General features: G+C 46.5%; 1 protein-coding gene across 4 annotated transcripts in view; it reads left to right on the top strand.

Annotated features, from left to right (window-relative positions):
• Positions 1-23555, top strand: part of TRPC7 (transient receptor potential cation channel subfamily C member 7) — a 126143-nt gene extending 102588 nt beyond the window's left edge. For all 4 annotated transcript variants that reach the window (XM_039836099.1, XM_039836097.1, XM_039836096.1 and 1 more), the window contains 5 exons: positions 8917-9112; positions 14087-14308; positions 14957-15037; positions 20420-20495; positions 22706-23555. In XM_039836099.1, the coding sequence (XP_039692033.1) occupies positions 8917-9112; positions 14087-14308; positions 14957-15037; positions 20420-20495; positions 22706-22875 (745 nt within the window). In that variant the 3' untranslated portion in view covers positions 22876-23555. The remainder of the gene's footprint in view (positions 1-8916; positions 9113-14086; positions 14309-14956; positions 15038-20419; positions 20496-22705) is intronic.
• Positions 23556-25366: the final 1811 nt, after the last annotated feature.

Here is a 25366-nt window from a genome sequence, read left to right as displayed (position 1 = left end):
TGCAAGGTGGAAAGGAGTGGGACATTTTTTTGAAGTGATGGAGAAAGCAGCTTCCTTATCACCCAGATATTGATTTATTCAGATGTTTCAATGCCTCAGGATACAATAAAACCCTGTCTGATAGGGTTTGGGAAAGGGATAGCAAGCACCTTCTCTGGCCACAAAGGTGCAAGAAGCCCCTGAGACGGCCCAAGAAGCAGGGCCAAGGAGGTAGATGAGATAATGTATTCAAGCATAAACAAAAAGAGAAGGAATTTAAGTTCAGTGTGAAGGCCATGGGGAATGAAGAATCTTTGGAAAAGTAAGCTATTTCTAGTGCATGAGGCAATAGCGATCCTTAATTCCATTCCTATCTAAACATCTGGATTCCCTGCCATAACATATGTTGCCACCTTTATCTAGAAGGAAGTGTTGTCTTAGAACCTATTGTACATTTAAGAATAAACTTTTGTAAAAAGAAAAAAAAAGTATGTAAGTAGGCAAGAGTTTGGGGAAATGGCAGAAGGTAAAATCTGATACTCCAGCAGGAGCCAGATTGTGAAGGACTTTGTAAGTCCTGATAGGGTGTTAAGGCCTTTAGAAAAGGCATCAAGAAAAGGAGGAAGCTTAATCAGCCCTGCCTTCAGAGAGAGTGCTGTGGCAGCCGTGCAAAAGAAGGGCAGGCTGGAAGGCGTGGGAGGGGAGGTCCATGCTTGGCCTGAGCTTGGTGCTGGGGATGGTATGGTGAGCAAAATCAATCACGGCTCCTCCCTCCTGCACATGGTTGGAAAGACAGGGATTCATCAAATAGTCACAGGAATGAGGACATGTTACCAACTGAGAAAATTTTTTGAAAGAAAGGCAGCTCCAAAGGATGCTGAGCTAGATCCATTAAGAGGCCACAACAGGAAGCCACGGTGAGAGAAGATGCAACCCTGAACTAAGGAAGTGGCAGTGGGGATGGAGAATGGGAAATGGAGACAGGATATTGAGGAGTTTAGCGTGGATAGGATGTGGTAACTGCCTGAATGGGGTGGGAGGGTAAAGGAAGGAGAATGTTCTCGGGCTTTGGACACTGGGAAGGCCCTAGAAAGATTTGAGGAGGGAGTCAAGGAGAGCAAGATAAAAAGGAGGGCAAGGTCCCTGGTGAGTCAGGAAAGGGACTAGGGCTTTGACCTTTTCTAGGACCCATGCCCAGCAGAGCTATAGGAAAACACTCAGATCTGCTGCCCAGAAGTTTGGGCAAAATCTATGTCCTGAGGGACTGGAGGAGCAGTAGGGCCTGGAGATGGAAGAACTGTGCTGGCACCAAGGGCCACAAAGAGACTTGCCGAAGGGGCAAAATGGGCTCTCCAGCTATAGCGTGCATCATAAATATAAGACAAGAACCTGAGACTTCTCTGGCTCAAGGAAGGGAAAAAGGGAGACAGCCAGACGAGCCATGTAGACCCAGAAACATCCAGAAGGAAGCAATGAGCCAGAGGAGAGGCCTTCCGACAGCAAAGGGCCACACCCCCAAGAAGGACCTGGCTGCAAAAGAGGTCCCACTGGGGCAGCTGAGGCTGGATTATGTTGCCTGCCCTCGTAAAACTCGCTGTAACCAATGGCTGATTGAGAGAAATCAGGGAAAGGTCACCAGGTGACATCACAGGACTGTGGCATACCACCATGTTCTTTGTGCAGAGCACGCTGAGTGTGTCTGCCAGTGGGAACATGGAATGGAATCAACCTCTTGGGCTTTACAGAGGACAGATTTGCCCAGGATCCTGGGTCAGTGTTAAAACATGGGCCTCTCTGGTACAGAAGTGGCATCATCATGTTTAATTATATTTTGAAAGTTATAATCTTGCCTTTCGTCTTATAAATTCAGGTTAGGCATAAGGTTCGGGGAAATAAGAGAGCTTATTATGCCCATTTCCATGAGGAAAAACTAGGACGGGAAGGACTAAGACTTGATGGAGGAGACAGTAGTGGTCAATGATGGGGCACAGGTCGGGCTCAAAGAGGCTGAGCAGCTGGAAATGGCCTTTATGTGTCAAAAAAAAAAAATGGGTCTAATATAAGTTCTTAACTTTGCATAGCTCTCCAGTAAGTGACAAAAATATAGATCTTTTCCTAGGCTACTTTAGAAGAAAGATCATGCCTGTTACAGTGGACATTCTACTATCCTATGTTTATTTATACTCTCGCCTCACATTTCTTCATGACGTGAATTTTAAAAGCCTGGTATCTTTGAGCATCTGGAACAGGCTGAGAGCCCACAGAGCTCTGAGGGAAAAGACTTGATGATGCACAGAAAATGTGCTCTTCTGGATGACATCTTGGGCACTCCCCCCAAGTCCTCCAAAGGACGAAATCCCTACCTTTTAACTCACTAAAATTCAGTTCTAGGATGGAAATAAGGTTTAAACTGTCATTCCTCAAAGTGACAGACTGACAGGAAACTGGACTGTCTAGGGTTAGCTTTAGAAGGGACAGCTGTTAGGTGGGTTTGAAGCAAGCTGGCTAAGACCCAGTCACGTCGTGCCTCAGGTTCCCAGCATTCAATCATTCATTGACAACCTTGCCTTCCCCCCCACCTCCCCTCCGGGAAAGGTTAGTGAGTCCCTACTATGAGCTGGGTGCTGTTCTGGGTACTGACGCAGAGAAGTGAGCGAGTCAGCAGGCCCTGTTCTCGTGGAGGTCACATTCCTCCATCAGCGTGAAAAGAGGCAAAAAAAAAAAAAAAAAATTTAACAGACAAATAAAATCTGTAGATTAAATGCTGAGAGCAAGGAAAGACAAACGCTTTACAAGTAATTAGGAGAGGGCCTCCTTCAGACGCAGCCATCAGAGAAGGCCTACCCGAGTATGTGACAATTACGTTAAAGCCTAAAGGATGAGAAAAATGTTCTTGTGGAGAGAAAAGGGAAGGGCATTCCAGGCAGAGGGAAGCGGGACACACAGGGCGGGAGCACTGTGCCACTGTGAGGAGGAGATAAGCCATAGTCCCCGAGGCTGGCAGGACTCAGATTACCAAGGGCCCCGAGACCTGGGCTAGGTGACTGAATTCGATTGTTACCCTAGGGAAAGGAGTTGGGAAGGATCTGGTTTTTATTTTTAAAGGGTTATTCTGAGGTTGATTGTAGGGTAAGAGAGTTTTTTGGCCTGATGCTGGAGCCTATTGCAATTAAGAAAGAAGAAAAAAAAAAGAATACTAATAATAAAATGAGTAACATTTATTACATATTTGTTAGGTGCCAGGCAGTATTTTCCATACTTCACAAGCATTCTATTAACTCATTTTATCCCCATGACAATCCTTTGAAGTAGAGATTGTTGTTTTACAATTTTACAGCTAGAGGGAAAAAAAAAAGAGGCACAGAGAAGCTAAGTTTTTTGGCCAGAAGCTCACATTCAAACCTGGTTTGCCTGACTTCAGAGCCTGCACTCGGACTGCCTCACCAGAGCCCCACTTCAACACTGGGATCAGGAACCAGGAAGCCAAGATGTGCATCAGGGATTCATTCATTCATTCAACAGACACTGGATTTATCGAGAGCCTTCAGTGAGCCAGATTCTGTACTAGGTTTGGAGTTTCAAGGGTCAAGAAAGCATAGCTCTGCCCTCAAGGAGCAACAAGGCTACTGGGAGGAGAGTCTGGCCCTCAGTATGAATAAATCCAGGCTGCACAGGCTTTGTGCATCCCAGTTCCTTGGCACTGATTCTGGAACCAGGCCCCTCTACCTCTCAGCTATCTAAACCAAATTCCTCCTTTAGGACCCAAGATAAACCAAGAGGTGATTCAGAGGACACAAGCTCACAGGGCATGGCAGGGTTGAGGTTCAGATTTCCTCAGGCATCTGACTCTCTTCCCTAACCTTCGTCAAGCCTGGTCCTACTGCTCTTGGCCTCCAGATCTGGGCATTAGGGAAATACAGCCCTTTTGCGGGGTCTTTCTTTATTCCAAGCAGCTCCTTCCATCTCCCAGCTCGGATGGCAGGTGAGTATTGTTTCTGCTTCAGCAGAACTCTAGCACAGCAGCTATTGTCTCCTGAACTTGAGAAACAGCCTTTTAGGAGCTGATCCTCCTGCTTAATTTTAGCCTGCTATGTGCAGATCTGGGTAGGTAACTGAACTTAACTGTTTGGGATGGGAGAAAGAGTTCCATAACGCTGGGGGGAGGGCGTCATGGCATTCTGAAGCAGCAGCAATTTTCCTAACAATCGCCCCAACTCCTCGCCTTGTTGATCGGTTTGTTCTCTGAGCCCCATACACAACTGCCTCTTCAGGCAACCTGTTATTAAAGTCCCATTATGCAGGCGAGACAGACCTGGTAGAGAACTGATTACCTCGTCCCTGCCTTGTACTTGACAAATCAGCCCCAACCTTCCCCCCGCACCACACACACCCACCCAGTGAGGGGAGGGTGAGTCACGGTCTATTCAGCATCAGTCACAGGCACTTTCCCCCTCTTATTCATTAGGAGCGCTTCTTATGCTATGGTGGTCTATTGACTACATTTCGGTCTCTTCCACTGGAAGCCAAGAGTCAAATATTGAAAGAAAGCAAGGTTGGAGAAATCAGAAAGAAATCATGATTTGCATGAAATCAAGAGTTATGATGATCATTGCAGATAGAAAGGAAAATGAGGCTTGTTCAGAAAAATCAATGAGCCACTGAATTATTAACTCCATTCGGCCCTGTGTGGAAGCACCTGAGGGGCTGATGGGGTTGTATGTGTTCCTGAGTAAGGCAAGGCGAATGGAGCATCCTTGCCTACATGCTTATAGCATTTGCTCGCCCTGTAGGACTTGCTTTAGACTGGGACCACCCCCCCACGCCCCATGAGGACAGAGACATGTTCTGGGGAGCAATGTATCCTTGTCACCTGGTACGGTGTCTGGCACGTTGTCCGAGTTCAGTGAATAGCTGGCAAATAAACAAATGAATAAAAATAATGGCTACCGTTTATTGGGCTACTATAAACTTAACGTGAGTTATTCATTTAATCTTCACAGCAACTTAATAATTAGTGCACCATTATTCCTTTTCATGATGAGTAAACTGAGACTCGAACAGGTTTTGTAACATGCCCAGCCTTGCACAGCCACTACATGGTGGAGCTGGGATTTGAACCCAGGCATGAACCTTTGCTGTTCTTACCCCTCCAGCTATTTCTGTGAAGATTCCTGTGACTGACACAGTTGAAGGAATCTATGGTAAACTCTGTAGATAGCCAGAGTGGATGGGAGGAGGATGTGGAAGGAGTGGCTGCCATCTATATTAGTGAAGAACCTCAAATTTAGTCTTGAGACCAGCTAGTTGACAGTGGGGCTTCTTGTGAGACAAGTGGCTTTGTGGCGAATATAAAGGAAGCTAATTGCAAGACACTTTCTTCTTGAAAGACAGCCCCAAACCCTCACAGTGACCGACGGGTCTTCTGCCCCATGCCCTGGGTCCCAGATCTCCTGAAAATTTTTGGTGATGATTAGTACATGACTCAGAGAGCATTATAACATCACAAGACACTGGGGTTAGTTCCAGTGCCCAAACTCTTGAGATCAGTAATGTACTAATGACTCCTATCCAAGACCAGCCTTCTCTGTGAAATTATGTTGTTACAGGTTTCCAAGGTCAAGGTAACACAAGTCTTTTCCCACTCAGGGAAATGAGGACAAGTTTCATTTATTTCCTACTACATATTAAACCAGAAGATGCCATGAGCATGGCATAGCAAGTTAATTGTGGAGCTTTGGTCTCCATAAAAAACATCAAGTTTTCATGGAAGTTTTTTTTCCCCCCTTTTTCTTTCTCTTGAGTGCCTGTCATTTTTGTATTGATTTATAAGAGCTCTTTATGTAAGAAAGACATCATCCATTGTCATATGTGTTGCAAATACAAATTCTTTCCTCCCTTAATCTTTTTACCTTATATTGTTTTTTTACATTTTTTGATGCATACAAGTAAAGTTTTATGTGGGCAAATCTTTCCCTTTGTAGTTTCTGAAACATGTCCCAGACCCAGATTATGTAAATACCAATATTTCATTCTAGTTTTTTGAGCATGTAATTTTTTAAACATTGAACTCTTCAATTCCATTCAGAATTTATTTAGTTATATGGTTTGAGCTATAGATAAAATATCGATTTGCTCACCACTTAGCTATTTGTATTCAACTCAGCCTATCAGGTCCCCTCTGAGAAATGACAAAATTAGTCTATTCTATTAGTCCACTGAATGTTCATATGAAGAGGTATGGGTACAAATGAAAGACCCAAGAGACCCCAATGGTGAATCTAGCCATTTTGAATGATTCGAGCCAATGGACTCAGCTCTTCTTTCTTACCACAACTCTTTTGCCCTATAATAAGAGGAAGCGAGGGCTATAGATGCTCTCTAAACAGCTTAGAAGAGATTGTTAAAAATGCATAGTTTGACTAAGACCCCTTTCTGCCCAGTCAGGTGCTGGTGGTTATTGCTCTGGAGGGAGTCCCTTTCACTCTGGCAATCCCAGTGAGTCTGGGCTTCTTATAATTAAATTCTCCTGGAGGTCATGGCCAAATTCAAGTCCAGAGGCTAACTCTTAAGCTACAAAAGTCAAACAAGTGTGAGGATTGTGCACAAGCGAGACAACAAATTGAACAACTCCCATTCCAATCCTCAGCAGGGGAGTGGGGGTGGCTGACGTAGAGGAAGGGCAAAGGCACAGGTTTAGGCATCTGTAGATATTCTTATACTGGAACACACACTGCTTAATGGGCCGGCTCTGCCTCCACATTACTGACATCGAATGCCTAAGTGAAGGCACCGAGGATAAATCAGAGCTTAGTGGCAAAGTTTAGCAAGAAGCAAATGAGAAAAAAATACCTGCCGAATCTAGGCCATTTTCCCTAATCAAAATTCCGAAGGTTTCCTCTGGATATGTTCTATAATTGCTTGCTTCGTTTGTGTCAGCCAAAGGTTTGCAGGGTTTTCCAGAGTAAGAAAGGGAAGATGAATTTCTGTAGAATGTCTCTCGGTTGCATATATGACCCATTTCCTAGCTTGTCCGTGGTAAGTGCATAATCCTAGACCAGTAACTGTCTGCCCGTCCGCGGTGTCCTCCCATTTTCACCTGATCCCACTGGGAAGTGGACAACGGCCAGAGTGATCATGTCCTGCTGTCTCCTTCCAGTTTGGGATTGGGGCTTACCTGGTTGTTTGAGATTCTGTCTGCCACCGTAGCTTTCCACAAGGGTGATAACTGAACGATTGCTTCTTCATGGAAGATAATACCTGCAGTGAACCATGCCCCCACATTGAATAGCATCTTTTTTCACACAAATGGAATCTGCATCTCACATGAGGAAACAGTTGTACCCCTTTTTCAAAATAGCATCAGGAGCTGGAGCTCTAAAATAATGGCTGATACCCAGTGTTTACTTCCAAATCCCCAAAGAAGTGTCTTCTCACTAAACTAAAATGAATTAAATATTCTAACCTCATAGTTTGAAAAGAAACCAAAAACAAATAATGGCCACCAAAACTCACTTCAGTTTTTCAGTTTCCAGACACTGGGATGCGTAGGGAATGCGCCAAACAGCTGGCTAGACACACACGTACACATACACACACGCCCACACACACTCACACATGAGAGAGCTGAAAATTCATGCGAGTCAGAGTGAAATTTTTAGCCAAAGTGACGAGTACTAGTATTTTTGTACATCCTGTCAAATAAATACCAATCCTTAAGAAACACTGATTTTTTTTTTTTTTTTGAGATCTAGCTAATCCTGGCCACTTTTGGGTGAGTGTTGAAAATCTGAAATATTAAGGAGAAAAAAAAGAAGTGCCTTCTCATAATTGTACCAAAAATCTGGATGCAAACTAAAAGAACCGCTTAGCCACTCAGCTGTCATCTGATAAACGTGCATGTTCTAAACCACCCAACCAAAATCCAGCTTTCTGATTGAATATTATGCTGTTTGAATATTATGCTGATTGAATATTAACCTGATAGAGGGTCAGAGCCACATAGTACAGAATATGGAATGTGTTTGGATCTTACTCTTAAAACCAGTGTATTTTGGTAACTTCATAGTCTCCAAAGCGTCAAAGAGCAGTGTCCTTAAAGCCAGATCTTCCCCAAACTTCCCTCAAAGCACATACAGTGTCTTCCTTGAGTGAGCTGCAGGGCTAGGTGTAGGCAGTCACCTGGTGAACTTCAACAATAGGACATACTAAACTCACCACTCTCACTCCTAATAATTCAATCCCAGTTTAGAGGACTCAATATGTGTGGCTGGCCTCAATCCCAGGGCCAGTGGGTAGTAAAGTAAAGCATAGTGGTTAGAAGTACACACTTTGAAAACCTCAGACATGCCTGGATTTGCGCCCCACTTTCCAGCTGAGCACTACTGGAAAAGGCATGTAAGACTCTGAGCGTCAATGCTCCCCTCTGTAAAATAGAGGTAATAAGTGAGCCGACCGCAGAGGCGGTCATGAGGCTTTAGTGAGCTGCTTTGTGTTGAGTGCCCAGGAGGTCCCCGTCACCAATGACACCAGCACCATCAGCGGACACCAACCTCTTCCCCTTCACGTGGGGCTAGGTAGTCTGAGAAGAGGCTCAAGACATTACTAAAGGAAGAGTGTGCTTCTGAGAAGCCAAATACCATATAAGAGCACACATTTGCCCTGGCATTTAATTTAAAGTTTAATTACAAGATAAAAATGATACCACAACCAAGAGTCGCAATAAATCGACTGAATGGAAAAGAAAGACACTGCCCTTTTTTAACACTCTTTCAAAGTCTTCTTAGAAATCTGAATACCTCATTATTTCAGAACACGAGCACCACCAGCAAGTCCCAGCCCCAGTCCAAGGTAACCACTAACATCTGGGTAATGGCAACTTTCTTAGGAAAAGTGTTAGCTGATGCAATCTGCCTGAAAGGACTGCCTATTTCCTTGCAGGGTTGAGGAGAGTTTTAAAACCTTATTTTGGTCCATCTTCGGCTTGTCTGAAGTGATCTCGGTGGTGCTGAAATACGACCACAAATTCATCGAGAACATCGGCTACGTTCTCTACGGCGTTTATAACGTCACCATGGTGGTAGTGCTGCTCAATATGCTAATAGCCATGATCAACAACTCATATCAGGAAATTGAGGTAAGACCAGTTAACTGATCGTGCTCTCTCTCCCTTGGTTTAATTTAGATTGCTGTTTTCAGAAATGAAGGTAAATGACCTTTGAAGCCTGGGTGGTGTTTAATGTGAAGCCAGAACAGCAAACAATAGGCATTTTTCCTGGATTGCTCCAAGAAGCACTTCCAGTCAACCAGCCACATGGCATAGCAGGCACCACATCAAGTGGCCCAACAAGGGCAAAAAGGATTAGGTTCGTGAATCTTTCCTCTTTTACATGTATCCCCTCAGGACAGCATGCAGGTGCCCATGGCAAATCAGAATGGCTACATGTTTCAGCCCACATTCTCTTCTGACTCACATGTATTTCTTAAGCACCTACTGTATGCAAAGCCTGTGCTAGGCACTAGTAATACAAAACTGACTAAGACACAGTCTGTGCCCTCAACTCAGTCCACTGAGAAAAAGAGACACGTCAATCAACAAATTGCAATGCCCTGGGGCCAGTGCACCCAAAGAAGTCTTACCTGGTGCAGGAAGTGCAAAGCAGAGACTATGATTTGCTATGGGAGGAGGAAGCTTGCAGAGGTGATGCTTGAAGGCCATTCAAAGACTAATACAATTTTGCCAAACAGATAAGGGAGTCGAGAGAGAGAGTATCAGGAGGCAATTTATCAAAATCTAAAATGCACAAACCATAAGCTATGGAAACTTTCTTTAGAACAGCAAGAAATTAACAGGAATTCAGTTAAATATAATTATGATGCATCTGAACAGTGAGATACTGTGCAGCTTTTAAAAAGAATAAAGATGCTTTCTATATACTGATCTGGAAAGACCTCCAAGTTAGAGTGGTAAGTGAAAAAAAATCAAGTCACAGAACAAGGCATATAGTGTAGTCTCTCTTGTGTAAGAGGAAGAAAAGGGAATGCATATTCAGTTTTGATTGTATAAGCATTTGAAAAAGAAAAAAAGCCTCTGAAAGGGTACACAAGAAACGCACGGCAGGGGCGCCTGTTGAGAGATGGGGTTGGGGGTCGTAGTCATTGGAATGCCTTTCCGGTTATACCTTTTTATCCTTTAGAAATCATATTATTGTTTTACTTACAATAAAGTTAAATAAATAAACTAAAAATTAAAACAAAATAAAATGCACTAACAATTTGACTCAAGAATGCCAATTCGAGGAATAGATCCATGAGGAAATATGATTTTGCACAATTGTTTATTAAAAGAAAAGCTTAGGGGTAGCTCATCGATATCAGAATATTTCAATAAACTGTGATACAGTATAGACTTGAGAATACTGTATATAATACGGTATATACAAAGAGAAGAACTTTTTTGTGTGATCATAGCAAAATCCCTATGATAATGTTAAGTGAAAAAACACAAGTTGTAGAAAAATATAAGCAGATCTTACTTGCATTATACAGAATATACAGAAAGAAAAAGTAGAGAAACTTTTGACACCCTCGACCCTGGGCATCCTCTGGGGAAGGAGTAAAAGGAGAGAGGAGACTTGAAAGGGGACTTTCGCATGTGCTGAGTATACCTCTGTACTTAAATTTTTTTTTATAAGAAACAATTATTTGTGTATTTCTCATAGAGAAAAAAATAAAGACCCCCCCATATTAGTTTGCTGGGTTTGCCATAATAAAATACCACGGACTGGGTGGCTTGGACAATAGAAAGTTATTTACTCAGTTTTAGAGGCTGGAAATCTAAGATCAAGGTGTTGGCAGGGTTGGTTTCTCCCGAAGCCTCTCTCCTTGGCTTGCAGATGGCCACCTTCTTGCTGTGTCCTCACATGGCTTTTCCTCTGTGCACTTGCATCTCTGGTGTCTCTTCTTCTCCTTATAACGACATCGATCATATTGAATTCGGGCCCCACCATTATGACCTCATTTAACCTTAATTACCTCTTTAAAGCCCTTATCTCCAAGTACAGTCACATTCTAAGATACTGGGGCCTCAACATGTGAATTTTAGAAGGACACATTTGGTCCATAATACCACCCAAAAAGAAGAGTATTTTCAACAGTAGAAACATGTGCCAAGGCAGGGAGGGGTGAAACGATGCGGTATACTTGGGACTGCAAGACTGTAGATTGTTCAGGGAAAAGTAGCAAGAAGTGCAAGGCAGAGGTAAGCCAAGCTATGAAGCCTTAGCCCCCACTCCTACCACCCCCCAAGAAAATACAGCACTCCTTTGATAGAAAAACATATTTTTTTTAAAGCGCTATACATATTTGGTCACCTCTGTGGATGAGCTATTGCTAACTAGTCCCTCTTGCCCTTCTGGGCCTCAGTTTCCCCCAATGAGCACATCCTGCTTTGGTCCAAATGAATGTGGCATGTAAAGCCACACGATTGACATGAGGGAAGACCATGACAAGAGCAGGCAAGCCTATGGCTTTCGATGTCAAATCATCTCACCAAAGCATGGTGTCACAAGATGGAGAGAGCATGCTGCCGCCCACACCTCCCCTCCAGGCTCTGGGCTTCTCCTTCTCAGGTGAGAGCACATATCTCCCACCCATCTCACTGGTGGTACAAGGACCAAGAAAAGTGGAATGAGGCCACCAGAAAGTGCCCACTGTTCATGGTCACATGAGCTTTGATGAAGTACATATTTGTAAAGCCTTCCATGAGAACACTTACTTATTCAATCAACAGATCCTGAGCACCTACTGCGCAAATCCGCAGACTCACCTGTCTCTGCACCCACCATGCCCCACCAGCCTTGCGTCTTCATCGGTGCAGCCCAGCCCACGTACCCTGCCCACTCGCCTCCTCAGGAGCCACCATTATCCCTGCTCCACCTGCATCATCCCTGCTCCCTCTCTCTCTAGTCCTCCTTGTCAGCATTTAAATAAGTCTCTTGATCTTAAAAAGTAACTACAAAAAAATCCTCCCTCGATCTCACTTTCCAGCTCTCAACTTTTTCTCTCCTGCTCTTTACTGCCAACTTTCTCAAGAATTGTTTACATTTCTCACTGCCTCTTCCACTAATTGACTCCTACTCTTCTCCACCCCTCCACTCCTACCCACACTTGACCTGGTTGAGAAATACTCACCGCTTGGATCTCAGCTCAAACACCAGCCGCCGGAGCAGCCTTCCCTGACCCCTGGGCCAGGCCAGGGGCCGGAGCCTCCCATGGCTCTTAGCACAACTCTAGGTAAAAGACGAGCTGAGGTATTGTTTAACATGCTCATGTAATTGGCCAGACTATGTGTTCCACGAGGGTGTGGACTGTCATCGCCAGTATCTGCCCAGCGCATGCCAGGCACACAGTAGGTGCTGGATTAGTATTTGCTAAAGAGCTAAAGGTTGAACACTAGGCACTGTGTTAAGCGATCGAGATAAAAAATATTTACTGAGGGTTTACTAAGTGTTTTTCAGGCATTAACTCCTTTAATTCTCACAATCTATGAGGTAGGCATTATTATCCTCATTTTACAGATGAGGCCCAGAGCAGCTAAGTCACCTGCCATGGTTACACAGCTCATAAGGAGCAGAGCCAGGATTTGAATCCAAGCAGGCTCCAGAGCCGGTGCTCTCACCACTATACCACCCTTCCGCTCAAGTCCCTGTCACATCTCTCTATTATACCAGAAGTGACCTCTGCCCTCACAAAGCTTCCAGTCTAAAAGACCCATATAGGATGTCCCAGAGGCCAGGCCAGGTGCTGGTGGGGTCTCTGCAAAAGCAAACATAATCAAGCCTGCTCGTAATGACCTTGTATCGCGTGGCACATCCCTACGGCCTCCTGCCGGTGCCTCCTGGGTTCACAGCCCCTTGAGTGTAGCTATGTATAGAAGACTCCACCGCCCATGGAGCACATACTCAATGCCAATGTCAGGATTATGTGAGGGATCATCTCCATGTTCAGATGAGTAAGCCCAAGGCCCTTGCCTAAAGTCACACAGCTAGTAAGGGGTTGTGAGCCCAGGTCTCTCTGATCCTAAATCCCATGTCTGGTCTGAAACCACTCTCCTAGGTCAGAGGCCAAAGGGGCTGGCCTACAAAAAAAAGAAAAAAGAAAAAACATACCTGCTACCCCTTAAGGGGCCCACTCAGCATTCTAGCACTGACACCAGGTCAGAAGTAGCAGATCTGGGGCTTCCATCTACCACCACCACCAGGGAAAAGAGCGTGGCCGGACTAACTACAGTCAGGTTCGTTCCCTTGGATTGCATATGCAGAATCTCTTCGCTGGCAGCACTCTGACCAACAGGAAGTACACTTTTTAATAAGAAATACACTGTGGTGTCCAATATGGGAGCCACTCACCACATGTACCTATTGAGTACCTGAAATGTGCCTAATCCAAGCTGAGATGTGCTATGAGTATAAAATACATGCCGATTTTGAAGACTCAGTAGGAAAAAAAAAAGTGAGCTATCTCATTAATAATTGTTTTATGATTACATGCTGAAATGATAATATTCGGGGTCTACTGGTTTAAATAAAACATATCACTGAAATTACTTTACCTGTTCCATTTTACTTTTTACAATGTGGTTCTTAGAAAATTTAAGTTTACCTATGTGGTTCACCTTCGTGGCTCACATCATATTGCTGTGGGGCAGCATTGCTCTAAAAGATTAACGTGGTGGCTGGTGAATAAGCTAGCAGAGCTGTAAGTGCTAACGGATGAGATTAAACAGCAGTGAGCAAAGTTCTCTGGTAAGTGGCAAGTGGAAAACGTTGGTGAAAGCACCCACCGAAGAATAAGGGTGGATGCACCGGCTGAAGTTTTCAGCGATGAACCCACGAGGTTAGGTGAAGATGTTTAGGAATGACTATGCATACGGTCTCAGCGAGAGCAAACTCCCCATCTAGAGCGGAGAGAAGACCCACGAATGTATCTATCAGAGTCCCGTTTAGCCCCTGCTCTCAGGACTGGCGGGCTGCAGCCCCACGCCTCGCCTTGCACTCAGTCGTTAGATCACGGCCTCTGACGGCGGGCCGTTGTTTCCCTTGTTCTACAGGAGGATGCAGACGTGGAATGGAAATTTGCGCGAGCAAAGCTCTGGCTGTCTTATTTTGATGAAGGAAGAACTTTACCTGCTCCTTTTAATCTAGTGCCAAGTCCTAAATCATTTTATTATCTCATAATGAGAATCAAGATGTGCCTCATAAAACTCTGCAAATCTAAGGCCAAAAGCTGTGAAAATGACCTTGAAATGGGCATGCTGAATTCCAAATTCAGGGTAGGTAGCATGGTGTTTATGGGGCTTAGAAGGTGGCAGGAGCGGGAGGAGGGAACTGTGTGCTTCGGATTCGGAGGGGGGCCGCTGATACAAGGGAAACCAGGCACTGGGAGGGGCCAATGCTTTTCAGAAAAGGGGGCACATCAGCAAAGCTGCGGCACCAGCGGAGGCTGCCTGTGGAGGCTCCCCCGCTCCTTGCAGCTCCCTGGAGAGGTGCAGCCCTGGCCCCAGTGAGGGACACTCTTTAGTGGGCTCAGAAGTGGAATAGCTCTTCCCATAGTGGAACTGGAGGATGCTCTCTGGGGAGAGAGGTTCCCTGGCCATTATCTCCTCCTCCTGGAGTGTCTCAATGTTTATGAGCATGTTAAAACTTCTGAGGAGGCCTGGAGAAAAGCGTCCCGGGCAACTTTAACTCAGTGCTTCCCAAAGTTGACCAAACCATATGTGTAACCTGTTGACATCCCACAGAACTAGAGTCCCCAGGAACAGTGTCCAAGGAAGCCAAGCAGCAGTGAGCATTATCAATCTTCTGAGGGTCCTCTTTTTAGAGACAGCCCCATATGTGGGTGCCATTCGAGTCCTACCATGTATGCATGTATGTATGTATGTATGATGTATTGTGTATGCATGTATTTTTTTTTTTTCCAGAAGACTCGCTACCAGGCTGGCATGAGGAATTCTGAAAACCTGACAGTAAATAACACTTTCAGCAAACCCACCAGATACCAGGTAATTACCTATTTCTCAAGCATGGGCAGAATTAATCTATGTCAATTAAGACATAGATTCAGTCACATGGTTGTGTCGTCCCCCCAAAACATAGCTCCTTCCTTCCTTCACTCAACAAATATTTATTGAGTGCCTACAATATGCCAGGCACTAAACTACTTACTGGGGATAAAGAAGAAAACAATAGGTTGGAGAAATGAAGAAAAACTGGGAGCCCTTGCTTAGATATGGTTCTCAGAGGCGGCTCCTTCAAGGGGAGGGCAGTTAGCTAAGACCTCATGGATGCAAAGGAGGCAGCATGCGGAGCCTTCCAGGCAGAGGAAACGCACCAGCAAAAACTAGAGGGGAGAAGCTTGGCAGGTCCAAAGCAGCTGGAGCCCAGCCAGCAGGGCAGAGGAGAGGGTGATGAGGTCAGCAAGGAAGCAGGGGACCAGACTGAGGTTAGGATGTAGATTTCACTCTGCCTTATCAAGGAAGGCAGTGGGAGGAGTTTCACTTTCGGGAAAGAGAAGATGATACAATTTTATTTATGCTTTAAGAAGCCCACCTAACTGCTGTAATGAGGAGACACGTGGGGACAAGAGTGGAAGCAGAGAGATCAGTGAAGAGAACGGGACAGTCATCCAGGTGCGACGGATGGTGGCTTGGAATGGGATGTGGAGAAAAGCAGACAGATTCTGGACGTAGAGCCAATGAATGGGACCTGCGGTGTGCCAATAGGTGTGGGGCAGGGAGAGGCAGCCTGACTCCCAGGTACTTGTCTGAAGCAACCAGGTGGCTACTGGTGTCTTCAGTGAGTACCTGACCTTAGACTGCCAGCCTGCAAAGTCTGTTATAAAAATTAGAAGATGACCTTTTATGCTTGCAGCCCTTTCATTGCTTTTGGAAATTACTGTCAAATCTCTGTATCAGTCTGAATCAGCCCGTGAGCCAGTGATAAATGTTAACTACAGGTTATTGATTATAAAAGTTCAGGCCATTCTTTTTCTGCTTTCTCCTTCCCAGTGATTAGCAGTGTCATCTATGCTGGTCATTTGTGTCAGATGTAAATTCGAAGCTGTTCTGAGCTTTCCTTTGGGCTAAGGAGAGGCGTCCCTAGTGCCACCATCCCAGAGGGAACAATTACAGATTAGGCATCTTCCAGACGCAGGTCTCTAATTGAATCTCCATCTGTATTTTAGAAGCCAGCTGTATAGTTAGGACTTAGGTATACAATTAAGAAATGGCTCATCCCTCAAAGTACTTCTAGTATTATCAGATGACATGGGCTAAAAATGGGCAAGGGGGAAATCTTATATTTGATCGTGCACAAAATTGGGCCTGACCAGTTTGATCCACTTTGAGTTATTAGACGGGTCAAATCCTTGGGTCAGTGGAAGAATTTTTATTTCTCAGGTTCTCAGAGGAAATTTTAGATTATCTGTGTCACTGAAAAGAGAGACAGCGAGTTAGGGCCAAATCTCTCCTGAGTTTTGAGCAGAATCAGATGCTGAGAAGAAGGAAGACTCATTATGTGATGAATGTCCTGTACCCAGAATGAATTCTTTCCAAGCGAGACCATTTTCAAAAGCAGCGTCGGGGGGATCCCATTTCTGTCTTCCATCAACACTGGTTGAGTCCTGGCAGCCTTCCATCTCCCTGAGAGCTTCCTGCAGTGATTGGTGACTGGTTGGTTCGCTTCGGGCTACTGATGACCTTGGAAAGCTTGCTCACCCAGTATTTTCTGAATCCACCATGAAAAGCCTGGGGCTACTTAGTCAAAGTGTTGTCACAGGAAAGAAGAAAGGAAAACTGGACCTTAGCAGTGGAGGACAGTAAACAGGAACAGAGAGCATCTTGCATTAACACATTTGTACTTTGCTCAGCCCTGCTCAGTGAGGTCGAGGCATCTTCCCGAGCCATCGTCTGCTCGAACAGGAGTAAACCTTGAGATGACACAAAAGGACCGTTGAGAGCAGACTAGACACTAGCCCTTGTGTTATCACACTATGTTTCTGAGAGAGGCATTATCTTTAACCCCGTTTACCAGATGAGAAGACTGAGGCTCAGTGGCGGAGGTCACACGGCTGGCTGAGCTGAGATCTGATTCAGAAGGGCACCGTCTTTCACTGCACACACTGCCCAGGTGCTGGCCCATCATCCCCCTTCACAGTGTCACATCACAGCCTGCCTCGGAGCCTGCCCTGCCTGTTGGACAGTCACTAGGAGATCTATCTGAGCCCTTGCAGCCTGAGGGGAGGAGGCAAGGAGTGGAAGGAGGTACTTCTGCTCTTACCGGAGAAGCGGAGTGAAAGGTTAGGGCAAGGACCTGACAATGGCTCATCTGTCTTCTTGGGCTCATGGTGGCCTCCCAGCTGCACTGCCCTCCTCCCAAAGCAACTTCCAAATGTGCAGAGGTCGGGGGCAGCTCATTCTCTTTCTTACTATCCAGGCTGCACCCAGAGCTACCACCTCACTGAGCACAAACGCAGTCAGCCTCTGTCACTGTTAGGGTTCTGACATTCCCAATAAGAAAAAAGCCCCGTTGTTCTAACACATGTGGGTTTGAAGCTTGCTCCCTTTATCTCTTCGGTAGATCTGCTTGATTGCTCAGCCTTAGTGCTTTAGGTGTTTATTTCAAGCTTGTTGAGCCTGATTTGAGCGGGGCTCCCTGTTGTAAAGGAAGGCAACTACTTCAGAGGCTCTCTGTGCTTTGCTTTCTTCACCTTCCAAGAGACGAATTGTTTTTTGTTTTTTGTTTTTTGTTTTTTCACAAAACTGGTTCCTTGCCTTTGCAATGTTTTTTCCAATCTGGGTTCTGTGGACATGGGACTTAACAGTGGAACAAAATCATGATACTGGTGCGGCAAAGTGTGCCTCCTATCAGAGGGGCCCTGTGACCTTTCCAAGATCCAGTGGGTCAATTCGTTGGGGTGTGTACTGACCCCACAGACTCGCTCTCTGAGAGGTATACTTCCTGCATAGGCACAGCAAACAAGCCACATCCCAAATGAACCACAGAATCCAGGCACAGTCCATCATTCAAATAAGCCCCAACCTTGATGATACAATCCTTCCCCAAAACCCAGTGAGGAGTCCTCTTTTTCACCTTCTAGATGGCCTTTTCCATAGAGATCAAGGAAAATAAGGTAGACAACTTGACAGTGCTAAATCCTTCTATTCAGGGTCTGATAAACCCAGTTTAACACGTCACTTGTCCTGGGATGCGTTTTATTCACTTCCAAATGTTCCTCAATTTCTGTTTTCCTAGGTGACAACACTGCATCCCTCTACTTTGTTTGCCATTTTCAATATACCATGTGTGTTCTTTCTCTTCCTTGTCTATGTCTTTAGCTGCCCCCAGCTGCACAGAGAGGATCTTTCCATAGAGAGATCGTCAATTTTCTCTTCAACAGCAGTAGCCAAAGGCACTGGGCCCTTGGAGTCTAGGCAGGGGGAACTGTATGCCTCCTACCCTGGAGAGAGAGAGGTCTCAGTGTCACGACCATACTTACCCACTGTGTCTCTCAGCAGTAATTCTTTTGCCTGAATAACATCACTAAATATACTCATTTCCAGCACTTGCTAAATGAAAGAGGCAGGGTAGGCCCAGTTGCCACCAATGAAGACATGTAAACTTAGGGACCCAGAAACTTAAAAACCCTCAATTCTTGGGCTTATTCTTGAAAGGCAACAAATTGGAATTAGATCTCCCCTTAACTTGCGTCAGCCTGAAAGTCTGCAGTGGAAGAATACTTCTGAATTCCTTATTCAGTAAGAATGTTAGATACTTGGGTATCTGAGTTGTTTTGCTTTATTTTGTTTTGTTTTTGTGTTCCCATGAGACTGGTTCGGGACAGTTTTGTTTTATTTCTCCACTTTAAAAAGTAAAAAAAAAAAGCATTAATGAGTCCCATGGAAAGTTATATATTCTTGTAACTTAGGTCACTTGCCCTATTAATGTCAACAAGAAATCTAATGCTTCAATTTAACCACTAACATGACAAGACCCAGGCATCTCTGAGAAGGTACAGCAGGAAGGCAACTTGCTAATTAACTGTTCAGCCACAAATCAGATTACAACTCAAACCACAGAGCCAAGTGGACCACCAGCTCACCGAGGGCCAAGGAGGGGCGGCGCTGGCCTAAGTGGGCTGACCCAGAGCTTGCTGTTGGAGAGCACCTTTGCCAGGTTCAATCCAAGCCTCGGAATCTCAGGACCAGGAGACAGCTCCTCAGCAAGGTCTTCACCACCAAAGGCACTGCGAGAGCCCCCGTCTGATAATAATAAGTTAAATCCTCCAGCTCTTCGCACCCCAGCAGTTCACTTCTTTTACTTGCAAGAAGCTTTTCCTGAGTCCATGTCGTCAGAGAGAACTTAACAACCTGCTTGACGTCCCACAACTAAGCTGGGGACAGAATTCAGGTCCCTTCAATCTAGAAAATGCTGCCTCTGTCCCCTCCATCCTCGAGTGTGCGCAGATGAACAGGTCACAGGAAGGGACAACCAAGGAGCAGGGAATTCCTCCCTCTTTGCCTTACTGCTCATCCCTTGCAAGATTGAGAAGTCTCAGCTACCAGAATATTTTTAAATCCTGTGATTTCACAGGAACCTTGGAACCACAACTGGCAAAATCCAAAGTTCACTCCCTGTGGTCTTACACTTGGCTCTATTATTGGTGTCTCTTAAATGTTTGTTCATGCGTCATTTGCATAAAGAACCCAGTGTCTGTGTGGTAAGTGAACCCGCAGGCCAGCCCTTCCCCTACAGCATGCCTAGGGGCGCAGAGTCAGGCATGCGGGTTTTCAGTGAAGTGGTATCTTGGCAAAACTTCTCGAGGCCCAGCTGTATCTATTTCTGCCTCCGGTAGGAATTTTCCCAGGTGCGCTGGGCTTGTCCTCCAAGCCTGGTCCTGACTCTCCGCTCACGCGCAGCATCTCATAGGGACGCAGCTCCACCTGGGCTGGCCTGCTAAGACCTCGGTACGCCCTCTTGAGCACGGCAGTTGTTGAACTAGAAGAAAGTGTTTCAGAGCTGCAGCCTCAGAAGAGGAGACGACTGGCAGAGGCCACAAAGAAGGGTCGGATCAGGCCTTGGACCCTCAAGCAGCGCCCATTCATCTTAGATGATTCTCTCTCTCTTTGGCTCAGCCTCCTGCCATTGAGTGTCCTGTTCTTATATCCCAGAGCCAGGTGGTATCAAATCCTGGGGGAAGAGGTTAAACAGAGAGACTGGCCCAGGTTCCCCAACTAGGCAGGACACCTCTCAAAAGCGAGGCATCAGGCATGGGAGGATTCCCAGCAGCTGACTGGGCTCTGCAGGAGTGAAGGATCGTGCATACACCATGCCAGCTGCCTCTGTGCTTGACCAGGCTTGTCTGATGCCTTGTGTTCACATTTCAGAAAATCATGAAACGGCTCATCAAAAGATACGTCCTGAAGGCCCAGGTGGACAGAGAAAACGATGAAGTCAATGAAGGTAAGGGATTATATCATCTTCCTGTAGCTCGATGGGAATCGGACATGGTCTCACCAGGCTAAAATCCAGGTGTTGTCGGCAGGGCTGTGTTCCTGTCTGGAGGCCCCGGGGAGGCTCGGTCTGCTTGCTCATTTGGGTGCTGGCAGAAGGCGATTCGTGTGGTTGTAGGACCGAGGTCTCTGTTCCCTTGCTGGCTGTCAGCTGGAGCAGCCTGTAGCTCTAACCTAGACCACCCTCCAGTCTGCACGTTGCCCCTTAACCTCAGAACCAGCAACAGAGCATCCACCCTTCTCGTGCTGTCACCTCTCTTGCCTCTGCTGTCACTACATCTCTCAGACCCACTCTTCTGCCTTCCTCTCCCACTTTTAAAGGCTTGTGATTAGACTGGATAAATCAAAATAATCTCCTGTTTAAGGTCAGCTGATTAGCACCCTTAATTCCATTTGCAGCCATGGTTCCCTTTTGCTGTGTAACATAACACACCCACAGACAGGACCCCAGGATCAGTACCTGGACCCATTTGCGGGGCGAGGTAATCATTCTGCCTACCACAGTGATGGCTGCCTTGAGTCGGTCTCATGGCCCTTGATTTCAAGGTGGCCCAGAATTCCCCATGTCATGGGAGCAAGCGCAGAGAGCTGCAGACCGTACACCTCTTTCAGATTCTGCCACTGCCTTGGTTACAGCTGGCTCCGTCCTGTCTCACATCCGGGCTCTCAGAATCTGACAACCCCAGTGTTTCTCAAAGTACCCCTGCCTCAGAGTCACTTGTTAAAAATGCACATCCCAGACCACCCCCAGACCCAATTATTCTGCTTCTCTGGGGTGGCGCCTGGGGGTCTGCATTTTGATAAGAGCACCAGGTCATTCTGACGCATGCAGAAGTTTGCAAACTACATTATTTTCACTGTTTGGGTTATTTCCCAGTCTATTTTAAGCAGTTACTCTTAAGTAAAAAACAAATTACTTTATACCAGGCAATTAATCTACATGAGACACCAAGGACAAATATTTGCTACCTAGAAACAGCCTCCTCCACAAATGAAGGTACTAAATCTCCCCCTCGCTTAGGCCACTGGGGCCTACAGAAGAGCCTGGTCATCATTAGTGACCCTCCGCTTCATCCTGGGGCATCACCCCTAGGCTGACACTGTCTAGGGGCCAAGCAACTGCCCTTTTATCCACCCATACTTTTGGGTCTTGAACATAAAACTGCCAGGTGTCAGGCCGGCCAGCAGTGTGTAACTGTGATGGACAAGGAGATGCCTGATTATAGAAAGTGAGGCTGCCCAGGTTTCGTGCCACTAGAATTACACCATGAAACGAGCTCACTGGAGCACCAAATGACAAGAGAGGGATGTCTGCATCTGTCGAAACTGACCAGACTGCACCTTTAAGATCTCTGCACTGTACTATGTAAAGCCTATCTAGAAAACAGATATGAACAATGTGTCCCCGGGCAGCAGACTCCCATCTGAGTCAAGCCCCGTATCTAAAACATTGGGAAAGAACCTTTCGACACCCCTTCGTAGTTAAGAAAAAGACTCCCACAGCCCTGGCGCACGTGGACGTTTAACCACGTGGTTCACTGCAGAAATAAGCTGAAGTCTCACCTGGTGGTCCCTTGCTACGGAAAAACAGGCAGCAGGCCTGTCACAGTGCTTCGGTGAGGCAGTGCTGCCTGCATGGTCTGGATGGACCCTGCTCTGGCAAGGCTGCCGGGCTCCACGGCTGCGTCCGCCGTGCCAAGCCTCTCCCTTCACACTTGGGAGTTTCTCCCCTCTGCAAATAATGACAACAGAACAACACATGGAGCATCATGGAAACAAGTGTTCCAGTTAATGAGGGTGGTACTTGGAATCTTGAAATCTGCCTTTAATGTCTCCAAAACCAACATTCTAACAATCATGATGTGAAACAGGTGATAGCAGTTCACAGCCCTGATCTTGATGCCTCCTTCTACCTCAGACCCTTAACGAGAGCTTGACCAGGAATTAGAGGAGAAAGGTCTCAAATGGATGATGTGTCCTTCAGTGACAGGAGCGAGGTGGTACTTAGGTCAAAACAGAGTTCTGGTCCCCTGACCTCCACCCCTGGGGGGCTGGCCCAGCAATCTGAGAGCCTGCTGGAAAGATGCATGCCCCAAACTCAGGTGAGATGGGCCCCTTCTGTCCACTCAACACTCACCAAAATTTCATCTGTCCTTGCAGGCGAACTGAAGGAAATCAAGCAAGATATCTCCAGCCTGCGCTATGAACTTCTGGAAGAGAAATCCCAAGCTACTGGCGAGCTGGCAGATCTGATCCAACAGCTCAGTGAGAAATTCGGGAAGAATTTAAACAAAGACCACCTGAGGGTGAACAAGGGTAAAGACATTTAGCCGCCGACATGAGCATCTGTGACTTCTACCAGCATTCCAAGGCCAGGTTGAATGTCTTGGCCACCAGCCCTGGTGGGGAGGGGTCCCAGGCCCACTCCTCTAGGACACTAAGGCTCCATCCTGAGCAGCTCTGCTGACATCTGCAGCCCAGTGGCCTTCCTGGACCCAGAACTGTTGTGAATCTAGGCTATTGGGTGAGAAACATGACCGCAGGAGGAGGGGGGAAGTGCCCCCCATACACACGCATGTGTGAGACCGTCGGTCCAGCCACAGTGACATACGTCCGGTGGCCAGTGCAGGAAAAGGCCTTCTTGGATGCATATGCACCCTCCCACAGCACATGGAACGCCGCTCTGTCTGTGTCCTGGGAAGACAAACCACTTCAGCCCACGTGCCCCTTCTCTCCTCCTCCCTGCCACCCACACACATCCAGACAGAACCGGCAGGTGACCTGTGATCTATACTTAAGTGCCAGATGAGAACACAGATAGCCTAATAGTAAAATAGTTCTATTTGTTTATTTAAAAAAAAAAAAAAGTTTAAAGATCTTAAATCAAAAATTGTACTGTAGGTAGCACCGTTCGGAGAACAACAAAATCCAAATGATGTATTTTTACCTTTATTATCTTGTATTTACTATTTTTACCTAAAATGGAAAGGAATAAAATTACCTCATAATAGCCTGGGACGCTCTGCAAATGTGCTGCCCTCCCCTCCAGCCTCCTGCCATCCTGTCCGGTGCCCCGCCTGGGGGTGGCCTTGGGAGCCCACTGACTAGCACTTGTCTGGGAGGAGAATGGGGCAGACGCGAGAGGGGAAGGAACCAACCTCCTGAGAGTCAGGTGGCCAGGACCCCCACCTCCAAACCCCTCCTCCTATCCCAGACCTAGTGACTCCGACCTCACCAAGCTCAGAAAAGAGGCACAGGAGGTGGTGAGGGAGGCAGAACGTTTTCTCAGCCCCACCTTTCTCCCTCTCCCCCTGTGTGGGAGGGGCAGGGTGCCTGGGGGAATGGAGCCAAAAATCTCTCTGAAGATGGGGCCTAGGTGTGAGTGGGGAGAGCAGCCACCAGAGGGCACCCCAGTTCCAAACAATACCCATTCTGAGCAGGTTGGGGAGATGCCACTGGATTCTAGGAGGGCCACAGGCTCCAAGGAAACACCCACTTTGAACACTACCAGCTGGATGTAGCAAGCGAGCACTTACTTGCCTTGTACCAGGAACCGTGCTATCTGCTGTCGGCTCTGCATATGCCAGGCCACTGAACCCTCAGAGCAGCCCTATAGAGAGGAGGAGGAGGGTCACAAACTCAGATGACTTGTCTACACCCTGGGAGGGTAAACTATGTGTTCGCACATGCACGTGCGTGTGTTTTATGCAGGTACATGTATGGGGGGCTCGTGTTTCATGATACACATCTTCAGCGACAAAAGTTTTTAGTTAACTGTTCTAAGAAAAGAACAGATCAAATGGGTGACAAATAGAACTGGGGTATTCCCAGCACCAAGGAGACAGAGAGGGAAGGCACAACAAACTAGACAGCGGTGCTCCCCACCTAAAGCAGGCCTCCAGCACTCAGCCCAGCCAGTCGTCGCCACAGGAGTATAGGCCTGGTTTCGCCAAATCTTCCCAAGTTCCGGGGGGAGGGGGAAAGCCCACATTTGTTGGCCCCTGGCAGCCAAGATGGGTGACTAGAGAAGACACACTAAAATGTGGCTCCATACCTGGGCCTTCCTGGGACCACTACCACCCTGTGCTCAAACGAGAAGGAAACAGCGGCGTCTGGCAAGTGCCGGGGGCACACTGCACTGTGTGTTCGGGGGGCTTTACAGACATGCACTCTGCTCCGGGAGTTCTGCACCTGGGCTCTGTGTGAGGGGCGTGGGTGGACTTCAGGGGACCTGCAAACCCTAAAGTACACATCGGACTGTGTTTACCTTTGTGGTGATGCACTGTCCTGGACAGAATACCTGTAGCTTTTCTCAAACACTCCTCATGGCCCCCCAAAGGCTGTAGGTGACAACTGAATTCATTCAGGGGTGCTTACTGAGTCTGTTGCCCCGTACCTGGGGATGAGACATGTATGCATCCAGCGGGGCCCCTTCTGAAGCCTGGACTCTGAAAAGGGAGGCTAAATGTGCTTTGTAGAAAGAGCAATTGATTTATCCAGGGGACAAATTACCAACACTTCTGGAAGATTTCCTTTCAGATCCTTCACTTGTCTTCATCAGAATGCTAATAAACACCTCTAAGATGCATTGTTCAATTTCCCTATCTGCCTTCAACCAGAGGCAGCTTGGCAACCCCATTTATAAATCCTGGGCCACCCTTTCCCTATCAAAATTAAGTCTCAAATTTTCCCCTTAAGGAGATAAAGAAAAACAAGTCCCACTAAGTAATTAAAAACTGGAAAGGAAAACTAGCTCCATCCATTAGGCTTTGCATGGCACGTCTGGGAGGTGAAGGCAGTCCAGAAACGGATGTGCGGCTG

The sequence above is a fragment of the Pteropus medius genome, unplaced genomic scaffold (assembly GCF_902729225.1).
Source record: "Pteropus medius unplaced genomic scaffold, Ma_sr-lr_union100, whole genome shotgun sequence".
Taxonomy (NCBI): Eukaryota; Metazoa; Chordata; class Mammalia; order Chiroptera; family Pteropodidae; genus Pteropus; species Pteropus medius.
The sequence above is the reverse complement of the archived record's forward strand: the minus strand, read 5'-3'. Positions and strand labels throughout refer to the sequence as shown.